A 16314-nucleotide genomic window follows, 5' to 3' on the forward strand; every position below is an offset into this window, starting at 1 on the left:
CTACCAATGGAAGAAAGAGCGTGCATTTACTAGAATTAGATATTATTGCTGGTTGGTATAGGCTTCCACCAGTGAAAACAAGAAAGAGTGAGATGTTTGCTGGCCATAACTTTTCTTTTTGACCGTAAAGTTATCTTTCGTAGCCACGCCTACGGCCATAAGATTTGATGACTTACTTGGGGACACTTATGTATTTTATTATATTTTGGTATAGAGAGTAATATTAGTCCTGTGGTGAAGAACATAATGAATAATAGCCTACTTTATAACGCGATAAGATAATGAAACTTATAGGGTAAGATAAAAAAAAAGCTTGTAATAAATGGGTTTCTTCTTGGGGGATAAAAAAAAATTATGTGACAATCGAATTTTGCGCGGGCGAAGTCACGGGTCTAAGCAAGTCACATAATAAAATAAAAAGTACCCAAAATGTATGCTCTACGCTAAGAACGAATTTTACGAAACTCCACCGCTAAAAGGCTGGCGCCACACTTGACGGAAATGACGTCGCGGGTTTTCAGCCAATACAAGCTATTGCTATTCCGCAACGGCTTCTCCGTCAAGTGTGGCAAAAGCCTAAGGGGGTAAAACGGGGTCCACGCGTACGAAGTCGCGGGCGAGCCGTTAGTACTGGATAAAATTGATCTAGAAACGTAGGTATGAAGGTTTGAAGTTTCAAATTGTGTAACTACTCTTTGCTAATAATATTATGTAGGTAGGTACCTACTACCAATTACATTTGATAAATGGAACAAGCAGTATTATCACATAGGCCTACCTCACATTTAATGCTATAACATTATAACTTTTTTATTTAAGATTTATTTTAAAACAAATGTAAAATAGCAGAAATTGAAATTACTTTTTTTGCATAGTCAGTAAATTCATGAAGCATAAATGTAATAAATAGTCCAGTCATTTAAGCTTAAATTAGGTAAGAATCTCGGAATTCGAGATACCCAGCTGTAAGTCTGTAAATACTTGTATATTGACACCCTAAAAGTTGTCTCAAAACCTACATATGGTAGGGTGTAAGCAACTATTAAATTTTAAGGTCAAAGGTCACAAAAATCGGTTTTTTGCGCTTTTTTTGGAAATATCTCATTTCCTATGGGTTTTTTGCTATTTGTATTTATTATCAATATTGTAGAATACAAAATTCTCTACAAATTTTGTTCAAAAAAATTTTTTATACGGTGAACCGTTTTCGAGATAGAGGGCGGCCGCTAGTACTTATAATAAACCTGTAGAGAGGTCAATTCTATACATGAAATATATTTTCAAAATAACTATCAGGGGGTGATTAGTGATCGATACTGATGCCAAAAATGCAATCAGTAAAATTTTTGTCTGTCTGTCTGTCCGTCTGTATGTTCCTTATAGAAACAAAAACTACTCGACGGATTTTAACGAAACTTGGTACAATTATTCTTCATACACCTGGGCAGGTTATAGTATACTTAGGAATTCCCACGGGAACAGGAATTAGCGGGAAAATCCTTTTGTATGAAAAATCTAAACGCTTAACGGAAGTTAGACGCTTGAAATTTGGCATGTAGGTACCTTAGTAAACTTAAAGCTTAGTTACAACAAGGAATTCCCGAAATTCCCACGGGAATTAGCGGGAAAATCCTTTTGTATGAAAAATCTAAACCGCTTAAGTTGACCTGAAGTGATGCAGTGACCGCGCGCTCTCCGCCCTCTATCTCGAAAACGGTATTTCTAAAAAAAGCGCAAAAAACCGATTTTTGTGACCGTTGACCTTGAAATTTAATAGTTGCTTACACCCTACCATATGTAGGTTTTGAGACAACTTTTAGGGTGTCAATACACGTATTTACAGACTTACAGCTGGGTATCTCGAATTCCGAGGTGAACTTACTATAATGACTGGACTAAAAGCAAAATTCAAGTATAGAATTCCATTAAAACTAAATTAACCCACAAACATTTGTATGTAATTAATATTAATCTATTGTGGCAGAATTAAATTAATTATTTTTGGTAAATTAATCTTTATATTGGGCTCTACTTTTAATTTCATTTATTAGTATAATAATTGAGAACCCTTGAGAAATCTTATTACCATACCATAATAAAATAAAGTAGGTTTAATTATCTTGTCGAAAAATAAGAAAATTAAGTAATATTTTCATCCAGATACTATTTACATCATGAATACAATATAATATATTTATAAAAAGGGTGTAAGTTGAGTGATATTAAGTAGTATTCAATTTGTTAATAAGTTATTGTTGTTACTCAACAATCAACATGAATGTAATTCTTGACATTGTTTTGCAATAACAGATTGCATCAATGAGGTTCTCTTATGTCATCATTAATGTGCAATTTAGCTGCAAAATTAAATTTAAATTGAAAATTATTTTTTACAAAGTATAGGAAATGCCATGTCATGTTCTCAAACAATTTGGATAGATTTAATTACTCATAGTAAGCATAGATTCAAGAAACCAAATGTGCTTGTCACTGTGTTTTGAAATGCCTCATGTTGTGTAAGTAATATGACTTAGAAATAGGTAAGTAATGTCTAAATAATAAATCAAATTATTGTACTCACTTTTTATACACCCTGCAGAAAGAATTGTTTATTCTTTTGTCAGATAAGTGTCTCCTTCGGTCCTCAAACAAGTCCTTGATGGCCGTCACACCGAGCACAAACACCACGGGCAGCATGGCCACCTCCTTGCCGAACGCATTGATCGCCGGCACCCAGTTCAACAAAACTATAAATATAAAGTACACATTGGCAATCCTGTGAAATTGCTCAAACAAGTTCTTTGGTAAAAAGGACAACAGCGTGTATTTCGTAGTCCTGATTTTGTTATCACATCTCTGTCCGTTCGGGTGGTCCTTCAGCGGAGTCTTGTCAGGCACTAAGTGGTTGGGGATGACTACCAGATGTCTGGTGTCTATGGCCGGCTGCTGGCGCCGGATCATCCAGAAGAAGGCGCGGCGCCAGGGGCCCACTTCCGAGCTGCGGCGGATGGTGTATATGGAGTCGGAGCGCGACGCCTGCCGCGAGTGGTGCACGCGCACCGAGCCCGCGCGGGGCTGCGCGCTGGCCGGCCCGGGCTCGCGGTGCCCGGGCGGCAGGATGAAGTCCGTGCGGCTGCCCGCGCGGCTGTGGCCCGGGCCCGAGGCGGCGCGCGGCCCGCCCTCGCCGATCTGGCCGTGCGACAGCGCGCGCTGGTGCCCTCGCAGCGCCGACTTGAGGGGCCGCGCCGCCGCCGGATTCCCCGCGAGCATCGGAGTCCCCCCATGGCTTATGGACCTCGAGTGCCCCTTCGCCTTCGGAAATAGATACGTCTGCTCCGGTGCCCCTGGCAAACTTGGTACAGTCGAGGTGGTCTCGCCGCTTCCTTCTGTTGACATTTTTATTCATCTGAACAGAAATCGCTTCGCTTTTTCCTTTCATTTAAAACTACGATGATTCGCCACACGGTATGTTTTGATATGGTCGAGGGGAATGTGTAGGAAAACTGAAACATATGGTTTGAACTGTATGTCACCTGTTCACTATTTCACACATCACACACAATCATTCATTTTATCTTCGTCAGCACGAATCAGCATCTGAGTTTGAAGTTGGTTATACTGATTCCACATGTTCAGATATGAGTTTTCGAATAAAAACAATGTTTAACCGCCACGGTGCAGACGAACGTCTACGTGCACGACATGTAACAAAACTATCGGAATGAAACTCAATCAAAAACAAGGTTGGCCTGCTGACACTGACAGAAATCAAATGAAAGAAAGGCTGCCGCTGGCGGACTGCGGAGTCGCTGGCTGCGATGACAGATAAAATGTCAAAATTAGTGCTGCTCACTAGGTATATTGAGTGACCTACGCTACGGATTTATTTTATCGGATACGGGTAGTGTAGGTGAAATAACTTCGAAACCGAGAAGTTATCCAAACTTCTATGAAATTTAGAATTTTTCAATAAATATGACCGATATCTCCGGATCCAGGTCTCCGGATTGCGTGTATTCTAGCCCTACACAATCAACAAAAACGTCATATGAGTAAACATTAAATAAAATTGCCTACAAAAATTTTTGAATATTTAGATGTTTATTTGAGATCTATGTTTATTGTTTATGAGATATCGTATAATAATTTATTTCATCGCATTGTGGGCAGCACTACTACCACAGAGTAAACTACTACATAGAAAATCAATCTGACCAACATGATAAAATTAATAATTGACCAAAAGCTAAGAATTTTGGCGCAAGTACACTATGCGGAAAATTGTCCCACCAAGTCGAAGCGCATACTGAAGTATGAGCAAGAAGCTAAAGATAAAAATGGAGGCCACACTTGCAACAACAACTTGAGTCAAATACCTACTTATCTCTATCTCGCTCTCTGTGGGCCGACCTCTCTTTTTAGTGTGGACTGTAGTATTGCTATCTCCTTATTTAAATCTCCTAGTAAATTCTTCGAAATAGCCAATTCACTAACCAAATCAGAAGTTAAACAAATAAATAATTAAATATTTGAACTACGATTACCTAGTTAAATTAAAATCACAAAATTGTCGGCCGTTTAGGCTTAATGTGTTGGCGAATCAGGGCATTACAATCCCAATTCCTGGGGAATCGGTACCATGTGGCAACATCGGCCCAATCCGGCCCATCATGGCGGTTGTTTACTATTTTGTTTATTATGCAGTTAATTTCGTTTGAGATTTTTTACAGGACTTAATCATTGTTTTATCACAAGAAATGGTGGAAAATTTTGTAGTGCGTGGTTGCGGTAGTACGTGGTGTCCTGGAAGTGACTTAAGATTCCACGCGTAAGTGTTTATTTCGTGATTTCAGACATTGGATCATTGTAAACATTTTTCACAGTAATTTCTTCCTAAAACGTTTTACCATTATACATTTATCATTTAATGATACCTATGTCAAGAAATAAAGATTTTACATTGAGTTTCATTGACTTCGAGCAAATTTATATTTTTTGTTTATTTAGAAAGAGAGAGTCTGCCCACAGAGAGCGAGATAGTGATACATAGGTTGTGCTTTAAGTAGGTATTCGGAGTGTGGCCTCCATTTTTATCTATAGCTTCATGAGTATGAGCGACCCACGGGTTAGGAAATGATGCATGTATTAGTAGAAAAATAAACAGAAGGACTTGCTATAATCAATTCTTATGAAAAGAAACTGAAAATTTATTTTATTTTATTTAATGAAAATTAAGGAAAGTCACAGACTACTTAGGAAAGTGTTGCCCTCTCCTTCGTTATCTTCTCGAAGTATTATTCAATGTTGTCTGTGGTATTTTTTTTTCGGTTGATTGGTATTTGGTAAAAAATAGTCGACGTCACCGTGGTATGGCGGACATATTTCTTCCGACATTTTGACATTTCTCTCCCGGTTAGTTCTAATTGGAATTGTAATTCTTCTTTGTGCTTCTCATCATGGATGAAGAATACGACGCAATTGTTTTAGGCACTGGCCTTAAAGAATGCATTCTCAGTGGAATGCTGTCGGTGTCTGGGAAGAAGATATTGCACATTGATCGTAACAAGTACTACGGCGGAGAATCTGCGTCAATTACCCCGTTAGAAGACTTGTTCGCAAAGTTCAACGCACCCCCGCCGGATGAGACCTATGGCAGAGGCCGCGACTGGAACGTGGACTTGATCCCGAAGTTTTTGATGGCTAATGGTTTGTTGGTAAAACTTCTTATCCATACGGGCGTCACCCGTTATTTGGAATTCAAGTCGGTGGAGGGTAGCTATGTCTACAAAGGTGGAAAGATTTCCAAAGTGCCAGTGGATCAGAAGGAGGCTCTGGCATCCGACCTTATGGGAATGTTCGAAAAGAGGCGTTTCCGCAACTTCCTTATCTATGTGCAGGACTTTCAGGAGGAAGACGTCAAGACCTGGAAGGATTTCGACCCTAGCACAGCCAACATGCAGTCGTTGTACGACAAGTTCGGCCTTGATAGAAATACCCAAGATTTCACTGGCCATGCTTTAGCATTGTATCTTGATGACACCTATTTGCAGCAGCCTGCTATACAAACCATTCGTCGTATAAAACTATACTCCGATTCTCTTGCCCGATATGGAAAGTCTCCATACCTCTACCCAATGTATGGTTTAGGTGAACTTCCTCAAGGTTTTGCCCGACTGTCTGCTATCTATGGGGGCACCTACATGTTGGACAAGCCGATTGATGAGATTGTGCTTGGGGAAGGCGGTAGAGTGATTGGTGTTCGCTCAGGCAACGAGATAGCCAAGTGTAAGCAAGTCTACTGTGACCCCAGCTATGTCCCTGATAGAGTGCGTAAGAAGGGCCAAGTCATTCGTTGCATTTGCTTACTAGATCATCCAATTTCCAATACCAAGGATGCTTTGTCCACTCAGATCATCATTCCGCAGAAGCAGGTTGGAAGAAACTCTGACATCTATGTGTCCCTGGTGTCCTACACACACCAGGTGGCTGCTAAGGGATGGTTCATTGCAATGGTTTCCACCACCGTTGAGACAAATGACCCTGAGAGTGAGATCAAGCCTGGCTTGGACGTCTTGGGGCCCATAAGGCAGAAGTTTATCTCGGTCACAGATTACTATGAGCCCACTGATAATGGAAGCCAGAGCCAGATATTCATATCTGAGTCGTACGATGCTACAACTCATTTCGAGACCACTTGCCTAGATGTGCTTAAGATCTACAAGCGCGGCACCGATGAAGATTTTGATTTCTCCAAAGTGAAAGTAGAGTTGGGTGAAGAGGAGCAGTGAATGTGTCCTGTCAACTATGTATATTGCTTGTTAACTTTTAATTTTATTTACAAACTGTTCTGGCAACAATAAATTGTTCACTAGGGATTTTTGGGTACAGATTTTTTAAGAGCTTAGATGTATTGGCAGTAGATGATTGTGTATATGTGCAAATATTTTCATAGTAACAGTCCCAGTAAGATTATTTTTACCAAAAATATTTCAAAAATATAAGATATAATAATTATTTAAATAATTTTATTCATCATTTAAGATTGCTTTTATTATTTTAAGTATACAAAGCTGCTATAAAATGGTCTGCACAAGTGAAATGATAGATTTATTTGTATCAAATGATATGCATTCCATTGTGGTACATTATTTGATCCTGTAACCATATCATATGTGTAATAATGTCAAAATTATGAATGCTCATACCTATGTATATGTTTTGTGTAAGATCATGAATAAAGTTACAATAAATTAAAAACTGTGTTTTAATTTTGAGTCAGTATTATTTTATTTACACTTAGGAATTTAAATAAATAAATATTTCATACAGTATGTAGGACTAGGTTCCATTGACTATAAGTTAAGGACATATTTCAATGAGTAGAGGTGGTCATTCCTGCACCCAATAAATATGTAGTCTCCATAGACTGCAGGGGATGAAAATGTTTCACTGGGTAAGGTATATTCTGCTAAAATGATGCCATTTTCCGAGTCAATCACGCATAGTTTTCCATTATTGGATGCCGCCAATATCAGCTTATCACTTAGGCCACAGGGGGTCGAGTACACAGGAGAGGTCAGTTGCGCCTTCCAATGCAAACTAGGCTGGAAGTTCTTTATGTTGATGCTGTACACTTTGTTGTCATGACATCCAAATACCATTTGCCATTTTAATTTGTCCACTTCTTTCACATATATTGATGAGAATATATTCCCTTTTGCTCCCTGATATTTCCATATCTGTAACAAATTGATATAATTATAAAAAATAATTGCTTTCGACCTTATGATAAGTGAATAAGGTTCAAAATATGGTGGTCACAAATATTGGATAGAGCTCTAACTAAAGGGTTAAAAATGAACAAGGTTATGGGGATTAATTTTGAAGCAAGTTCTTTACAAGTACTTACCCTAATTCATTATAGATTGAGTTACGCGAAACATTTGCTTCACAAAACTAACACGAGCTCACCTTGATGCCTTTTTCCACAGTCCTGCAGTGTATCTCGCCGTTGACTTCGGCGAACACGACGTACTTGTCGTTATCGTATAGCACAGGGCTGGCGAACACCGGGCTGCCGAGGGAGCCGCGCCACGCCACTGCGTTGGTAGGCGTATGGATGCTCGCGCAGACTCCAGACAGAGTGCCTAAGACTACATACTCCTTCTTCGCGAGGACCAGATCCGCCGATATCGCTTGATCAGTCACTTGGATAGTGTCTTTGATTTCTCCATTCTGAAACAATCAGTATAAAATAATTAATGAGCTACAGAAATGACAACAAATCAAAGCATCTTGTGTAGTTGGAATAGGTGCTAGGTCATCTTCATCGTCATCATCATTTCAGCCACAGGACGTCCACTACTGAACCTCTAGGCCTCCAACAATGACTTCCACAACGCACGGTTAGTAGCGGCCTGTATCCAGCGCCTCCCTGCTACCTTTATCAGGTATCTAGGTATTTTGTAATAAATATCGATATTCGGATGTTTTAAAGACTGTTTGTACGTAAACCGTAAACCCGTAAGAATTAATGTTACGACGCGCGCGCACGGGTCACTTTTGTAGAGTATGCCTCTCTTTTTCTCTTTGAAAAGGTGTAAAAGAAAGAGATATACTATCACGGATAATACTGCCACGGCGACAAAAAATTCACCCGTTCGCGCTCGTCTTTAGTCTCGTAACAATGTTTCCTGTGAATCAGATTCATTAAAGCTAGGTAATGCCTTTTTTAGCAGTCAAAGCACTACGCTTTGAAGTAATCATTACAATGCTAATGTAAATTGTCTGTCTTACATTTTTTGTGTAACTATTTTTTGTTTCCTAGTAAGTGCCATTAGCGCTCAGACAGACAACCGCAAGGTTTAACAACTATTAAAGTTAAGTAACTTGATTGAGTAGACGATGTTTTAAAGTACATAAGTGGTTATTCATTTTAACTCTTCATTACTGGCATAAATAAAATCATTAATTTACCTAATAAAGATAACTTTCAGTTCCAAAAGGGAAAACGCCTGACGCAACTGAGTTGCAATTTATTTGTAAAATAGAATTTGACAGAATTCTAATCAGGAGTTTAGTAAAAGTAAGTTAAATATTAAAAAATCTTACCATCACATCAATACAGCGTATTTTACCGTCGTAAGAGGCGATATAAAGCAAACCATTACAGCAAGTGGCTTTACTTTTTATCATTGATTTTATATTGATTTTCCATATCTCCTTGCAGTTTTCAATTGCAAAACAAACTATGGTTCCGTCGTATGCGCCAACCATGCCACATGGCGTTGACATCGACTCCTCGTAATAACAGAAAACAGACGCCTCCACACGTGCTTTCAGCGTTATTAAACCTTGTAATATGCCAGATATGGCATCGATTACAACGATTTTCCCAGAATGACTGCCTACGATTGAGTACAAATTACTGTAAATAAAGAATTCAAATTAGTAATCATTTTTAAACGTAATCAAGTATGTTAGGGCGAAATTTCGATGGCGGGACTCGCTACCGCGATTAATTTCACAAGCAGCGCCATCTTTTGGGAGGCGAAGTAAAAGATTTTTATTATAACTAGCGGAATAGGAAAATACATGACATTAATTTAATGAAATTGTACTTACAATCCTATTTGAAACAGTGTTGGGGAAGCATCAACACATTTGCCAGTGTCATATGTCCACAAGACTATAAATTCTACAGGATTGCTAGAGCTCTCATGACTTATTTTTTTAAATGAATTATTATCTTGAATACTTTCCACTATCGATCTGGATCTTTTCATTTTTCTTTTAGGTTTAGTATCTTCTAAACACAACTCTTTTTGGGCTAACTGCATTATTTCATCAATAGTATTTTTCTGGGACATCAGATATGGTAAAATCAGTTTACCAAACTGAGGGCATGTCAAAGACAGCTTGTTGCACATTGAGACTGCCAGGAATGAAGTGCCTCCAATTGAGAAGAAGTCTTTATGTTTAATTGCATCATATGTGAAGTTCCTGCTCATTACCACCTGCAGTTCCTTCAGTAAACTCACTTTCAGAGAATCTATTGTTTGAGGCACATTTATCACCTTTTCATACATTTTGGATAGGATCAGTTTAGAAATCTTCCCATGAGGGTTGGTAGGTAAATTATCCACCCTTACAATTTTATCAGGCCAATGTTTGTCATCAAGCTTGCATTTCAGAAAATCAGATAATTCTTGACTAGAAAGAGTTTCAGATGAAAAGTATACCACTAACAGCAAAGGTTTAGGAAGCCATACACAGGAGCATGTCTTGACTCTTGGGCACTGCATGATTGTAGATTCTATAAATTGCAAATTAATTTTGTGGCCAAATCTTTTGACAATGTCATCTTTGCGACCCCTGTAATAAATAGTGCCATTTCGTACTTCTGCCAAATCTCCAGTGTCTACAAATTTTAATGAGTTCTCTTCTTCATTTCCTTTAGACTTATTCAAAATTATACATTTTCTTGATTTGCTAACTGGAATAGGAAACAATAGGTGGTGAGTGAGAGGTCTCTGAGGTAATTGAAATGCAATTCATAATATACATTCTTTATTAATTTACAACTTAATATTTATTGTATCCATTATGTACCTAAAATTCATAAATAATCACTTACCTAATATTATTTTTCCAGTATCCTTATTTGCATTATTGTCATGCTCTATATGAATCTGTGTCTCTGAAAGGCAATTCCCTAGAGGGACTTCTCTATCTGTCAGTATCCTGCTAAGGTCCAGCTCAGCTGCACACGCCCAACAAGACATTTCAGTGACTCCATAAAGAGTGTATATCTTGGTTTTATTATTCCAATCTTTCAGTTCCTTCAAGCGTTTGATGCCATTCAGTGGTTCACCTCCAAGGGCTAATATTTTCAGAGTGGAATTAGCACTCAATATTTTATTTTTTATGTCTGCATTTGAATGTTGGAAGAACTTTGATGGGGTCGTCTGCCAGAATGTTATGGAGTGGTTGCTGTTAGAAGGGAAAAGGATGTCAGGCTTCTCTGGTGCTATGAGGAGGGAGGCACCGTTCATACAGGCGAGCAGTATTTCAATCATAGACGGGTCAAAGGTGAGAGGTGTTGAGAAATATATTATATCCTGCGGCCCAATGTTGAAAAGTTTGGTCAAGTCATCTATGTTTGGCTGGATGCACTGTATGGGGACTTGGATGTGCTTGGGGTCGCCGGTGCTGCCGGATGTCATGGCAATGAAGGAGTGTTCCGGAACATGTCTGTTATTCGCTTGCGGCTCTAAGTCATAAAACTTTATCTCTAAATCAAAGACTGATACAACTTTATCTGGTTTTTTACTAAACAACTCTGATGAAGTACTAGCATCTTTTTCCTGGATTTTAATGAGGACATTAAACTTGACATCATTTGCGATATTTTCAATATCCTGTGATGGATCCAAAAACATGAATGTTGTGCAGCATTTGTGGGCCCTGAAACGTTGTAAAAATACAGGGAAGTTAATAAGAATTACAACACTTTATTAGGTACTTAATTATAATGCTAGTGCAAAAAGGACTTACGCAGCTATAACGCATGGTATTATGATATTCCTCTCCGATACTAATCCAATTATGCCTTTGTTACATTTCAGTTGTTGTAAGTTTTGTGATATGTACTCGCATACTCCATATAATTCTGAGTATGTGTAATTTTTGTAGATGCCATTATCGTAGTGCCTCACGGCGATGCTGGAGGGGTTTTTAGCACAAGTTTGTACGAATACATCGTAATAACCACGCTTTAATTTCATTAGAATCTTTGGAACACAATTAAGTTATTGCACGATAAAATCAATAGGAGATTATGAAGTATGACTTTTATTGCAAATTATTAGCTGCATAATACTGCAAATGATATCACTGCTGGCACTGCTGCTAAAATTATAAATTGATAGAAGTTTTTATCCATTTAGCAGATTGACATGTTTGACACCCAAAATAATAAACAACAACGTAAAATCGTATTACTAATTTATCACACTATCATGAAAATTAAATCAAACAAAGGAAATTTTAACATAGCTGATATTTTCCCGTGTTTATTGCAAACTTTTAATAAAGATAACGAAAAAGAACACAACACGATATATTTGACATATGTCAGAAATGTGTCAAAATTTTAAGTTTTTAAAGTTGGTAAAGATAATGGCTCTGGATATTAGTAATTGGGACGATTGACGAAATGAAAAAAAAAAAAAACAAATAAACATAAAAATTAAACCCGATTTTTGTTTATTTTTATAGTTAATGTTATCGTTAACTTAATAAAACAAATAAACACGGACTTCAAGTCCATAGGCTCAGTTCATCAGGCAGATATCTTAAGATCAGGGTTAATGTTACAAACAATTTAAATAAAATATTCTTGAAAAAAAAATTGTTTTTTAAATCCACAAAGAGGAAGCTCTTGGACTCTATATCACCTGATGGTATGTGACGATCAGGCCGAAGGTAGAAGCGATTTTCCGGAATCCTCAACCACGGAGGAACTGGCTATCTTACCTCTAACTGCCGGAACACAACAATGCTGTTAACAGTTAACGTTTAGGTAGTTAGATAGTTTCATGTCACAGAAGGAAACGGCGGAGAGGGAGCGGGAAGCATCACCTGACGCACCCACTGCCTGCCGCCGACGTCATGGGCACAGAAGGAGGCTCTATGACCTCCATCTGCCCCTTCCTGATAGGCCTCGGCCATCAGATACGGGGGCGTCTAAAGAGGCCGCGACGGCGCAGCACGTGTCCTGCGTGCCGCTCGCAGGAGGTTGAAGGCGTAATAATCGCCTTCCTTGGTTTGGGGCTGCGCACTAAGCGAGCCGAATGCCGAGCAGGGAACGCGGACGAATGCTTGAGGCAAAACGCCAATAATGATTTCCCGCGTTCCCGACTCATATGGTTATAGTTCCAAAATACTGGACTGTCCTGTCGATGACATTGACAGTGGGGCGCCACCGTCAATACCGGATCGCTGGTTCAGATTTTTGCCATGTTGGAAACCATATAGTTGAACGATGGTAGCGCCCCCCTGTCATTGAGTTTGGTGGGACAGTTCAGCGTGGGTCATCTATACCGAGGGCAACGTCATGTTTTTAGTGGGTAGGCCCTGCCCTTCTGGCCTTTCATGACGAAAAAAAAATAAAAATAAAAAAAGGTTAGATAGGTAGTTAGTTTTTTTATCGATGTATCAAACCACTATTTATTTACCAACATGGAAGAGAAATAATTACAATTCATTTAAATTACCTAATGTACCGACGAGTAATAATACGATCTCAGATGTATACGTACCACCTACCTACATATCAAGTGCACTTTTTTGCACTATTATTATAATAGGATTACCCTTTACTTCTAATTTTGTAATATGCATAGCTTTCGTAGCGCTGATAATCCTTGCAACGACTACGTAACATACCTACTCGTACGTAACTCTACCTATATTAGGAACGATTAAAGCATATTGCATCATCCACGTGTGCGGTGGCGGATGCCAAAAAAGATAACAGTAAAGTTAGACACAAAAAGTAAGGCTGTGTTGCACTACCTTACTTTAATTTTGACAAACGCAAAAATCTGTCAAACTCCATACAACAAACACCGGTTATCGTTATAGTTACGATCAAAATTAGGTGGTGAAACTCAGCCTAAGTTTGGAACCAGTAATGTATTGTTAATTGGCCACGTCCAGCCGCCGCGAGCAGGCGACCTCATCAATCTTTCCTCGGTGCGTTAAAGCCTGATTTATTCTTACTCTACTTAATGTATTTATGGCTATATCTTGCACCAACTTGCCGCTTTTAATAAAGTAACTGAAATAAAATCTCTACAAACAGGAGGACTGTAGAAAAATGAACAATGAAATGAAAACTTCTTTTTTGCAAGGATAATGAGAAATTAGGATGAAAAATGAATTAAAAAGTTATAATAACTGTATGGGATCCTTAAAGTCTGTGATTTAGATTTTTTTTCTGATTTTCATTCAAGAAAATAACTTATCATTTCATGTTTCATCTATAGCTTTTACGTTTTTAATGTAGAGCGGACACTTTTTTCTGTAATTGTAAAATGTCCATGAAGTTGAATAAAGTCTGTTACGAGTATAAGTTTAGGCTCACAGTTAATAACTTCTTAATTATATCACTGACGTTAAACAAATGCAGCTAAACCGGAAGTAGAGCCTACTAAATTCAAATCAGCGTAACTAAAACTTTACTAAACATTTAACCAAACTAAGTTCCGCAAGTTACAATCCCGTATGCTACGATCGAGTACCCCGCGCGCGGTCAACGACGAAGGTCCCGTCCCAAGGTTCTCAGGACACAGGATAGAACTGCGGCGATGCTGACCTAAAACGTTCGGCAAATGAACGGGCCCAATCAATTAGGGGCGGTCAGCGATCCGCCGGAAAACGGGGCAGCGCGCGCGCTCTCCAAGGAAACTCGGAAAACGGAGGGGCGGGGGTAGGGTTGCCAGGCGTCCGGCTTTAGCCGGACATGTTTGGCTTTTTAGGGGCTTGTCCGGCCTGTCCGGCTTTTGTTAGGCTTTTTACGTGGCTGCCGCGCCAGTCGAAACTCGAGCCACAGAATAATGTAATGTAATTCATTCAACCCCCCCCCCCCCCCCGTGACATGGTACGTTCGCGTTAGCTATTAAAAAGGTATGTCCGGCTTTTAGGGTAAAATGTCCGGCCAAATGATGGCAACCCTAGGCGGGGGGTGCCCGAGGGTGCGTGTCCGAGAGCCGTCACATCGATCGCGGCGTTCAGTCTGCCGGGGCGGCCGGCGAGAGCGCGCGTGTCATGCGCTGCCGATGAGATGGCCGGCGCTCGGGCGCGAGTGGCCGCCTACTGCTGGTGGTGGTGGCTGACCACCGCAGCCGGTAAGTACCTCTCCGCTCACCCCGTCTCCGAAGCACCGTGCTGCGCGCCCGTCGCCGCGGCCGCCCGCCGCTCGACACCGGCACGATCAGCTGTTCCGCCCTTGCTGACTTCTTGCCACTCCACTATTTTAGTGTTAACTCTCTTCCCTCTTTAAGAAAACGACCGTCGTGCGTGTACTCTATCCACGATCCCCTCGTATTTTACGTGCTGCGGCGACTTAGGGTTCAAGTTTGTTTTAATCGTATTATTATAATCGATCTCTGCGCGCCTTTGATTCTTGAAGTTTGTAGTAACGTGTGCGAGTATTGCACGGTGTTTTGAAGATAGGTTTTGTGTTATATTAAGTTACATTAATTAGGGTAAGTAGACTTGTGGCGTTCATGTCGTCTCTAGTGTAATTATGCTTGTATTTATAAGCCTTATTAGTCGTAATTATGAGTTGGTATTATGTATTTATTGGAAGTGTGAAAGAGAGTGCGCCGCCGGTGTGGTGTTGGTGCGGCGATTGCTCCTCTTTAAGGCTACGTCGCGGCCTATCTCGGAGTCGTCCTTGCGCTAAACAAACTGATATTACGTAACGCGGCGGCCGAGTGCCACATCTGCGTAAATATTGATCATAATCACGCCACTGTCGCGAGGAAGTGGCCGCTGCACTCTGCACCAACACCTGCCCAGAGGGTATCTGGAGGACGCCCCCGATGCTTATCCGTACACGGATAAGAAAAAACCAATAGTATGCCCACCATTTATGATTTCGCTAGTTTTTCCGCTACACATTGTATAAGAATGCTCTGTTTTAAATACCTTACCTTATTTTCAATTAAAATCAAAATGTATGTAGCCAAACACTTTAGAAAGCTCTCGGTAAAATATTGTACATTAGTATGTAAGTTGTTCTGAACTCTACATTAAATAATCACATAATTTCTATTAGTACTTGCTATAATTTTGCTGCGGCCCAAGGGTTGGCTGGCAAAGAATGTCTGGCATACCTACTTACATAAATATATTATATTTTGGTTAATCTTGCCGTATATTCCATAATGGTAAAGTTTCTAAATCGTTTAAATAAAATCAATAAAATCGTTTTTGTTCCTGAGGTCACAATTTCATCAAAAAGACTTCAACGCGTTGATAACACGAAAAGAGGTCAAAATTGATTTATTACATAATATTACTCAAGCTAAGCTCAAAATTAAACAAAATAACTCTTTACAAGTAATTCTTAGCTATTTTAGCTAAAATCACTTCATTTATTCAAATAAAATCTTCTATGTAATGCTTTAATTTAATGCTGCTGTTCCACTGCCATTACCGCGTGTAACTAAAAATCTGGTTCACTAAATACAATATCGGTAGTAACTACGAGTTGTATAATATTTTCCACGGTGGGTTTTCTTC

At 39.4% G+C, this 16314-nt stretch overlaps 5 protein-coding genes across 6 annotated transcripts in view; 3 read left to right on the forward strand and 2 right to left on the reverse strand.

Moving 5' to 3' along the window:
- LOC135073073 (phospholipid-transporting ATPase VA) overlaps nucleotides 1-3759 on the reverse strand; it is a 64399-nt gene extending 60640 nt beyond the window's left edge. For both annotated transcript variants that reach the window (XR_010257577.1, XM_063967088.1), the window contains exon 1: nucleotides 2582-3759. Coding sequence is in view for 1 of the 2 variants with exons in the window: in XM_063967088.1 (XP_063823158.1) it covers nucleotides 2582-3396 (815 nt within the window). In the remaining variant the exon portion in view is untranslated. The remainder of the gene's footprint in view (nucleotides 1-2581) is intronic.
- LOC135073114 (THAP domain-containing protein 5-like) overlaps nucleotides 1-16314 on the forward strand; it is a 205032-nt gene that overhangs the window by 77734 nt on the left and 110984 nt on the right. The window lies entirely within an intron of this gene.
- Nucleotides 5340-7257, forward strand: LOC135073075 (rab GDP dissociation inhibitor alpha). Its single transcript, XM_063967090.1, has one exon. It carries the CDS (start codon nucleotides 5457-5459, stop codon nucleotides 6786-6788), a length of 1332 nt encoding a protein of 443 aa, XP_063823160.1. The 5' UTR covers nucleotides 5340-5456; the 3' UTR covers nucleotides 6789-7257.
- LOC135073074 (beta-alanine-activating enzyme) lies at nucleotides 7263-12000 on the reverse strand. The gene is made up of 6 exons (XM_063967089.1): nucleotides 11557-12000; nucleotides 10637-11466; nucleotides 9625-10495; nucleotides 9112-9427; nucleotides 7972-8235; nucleotides 7263-7739 (listed from the first exon to the last, which is right to left on the reverse strand). The coding sequence occupies exons 1-6, from the start codon at nucleotides 11784-11786 to the stop codon at nucleotides 7353-7355; spliced, it is 2898 nt and encodes a 965-aa protein (XP_063823159.1). The 5' UTR covers nucleotides 11787-12000; the 3' UTR covers nucleotides 7263-7352.
- Nucleotides 14823-16314, forward strand: part of LOC135073471 (protein kinase C-binding protein NELL1-like) — a 52025-nt gene continuing 50533 nt past the window's right edge. Inside the window, exon 1 of the mRNA XM_063967654.1 lies at nucleotides 14823-14912. Coding sequence (XP_063823724.1) covers nucleotides 14849-14912 — 64 coding nt within the window. The 5' untranslated portion in view covers nucleotides 14823-14848. The remainder of the gene's footprint in view (nucleotides 14913-16314) is intronic.

Source organism: Ostrinia nubilalis, chromosome 7 (assembly GCF_963855985.1).
Source record: "Ostrinia nubilalis chromosome 7, ilOstNubi1.1, whole genome shotgun sequence".
Lineage (NCBI taxonomy): Eukaryota > Metazoa > Arthropoda > Insecta > Lepidoptera > Crambidae > Ostrinia > Ostrinia nubilalis.

Coding starts and splice junctions, on each gene's coding strand:
- LOC135073075 (XM_063967090.1), top strand. CDS start 5,457: ATGGATGAAGAATACGACGCAATTGTTTTAGGCACTGGCCTTAAAGAA.
- LOC135073074 (XM_063967089.1), bottom strand. CDS start 11,786: ATGAAATTAAAGCGTGGTTATTACGATGTATTCGTACAAACTTGTGCT. Junction 10,496..10,636: donor TACTGGAAAAATAATATTAG/GTAAGTGATTAT, acceptor TTCCTATTCCAG/TTAGCAAATCAAGAAAATGT. Junction 9,428..9,624: donor ACACTGTTTCAAATAGGATT/GTAAGTACAATT, acceptor CTTTATTTACAG/TAATTTGTACTCAATCGTAG.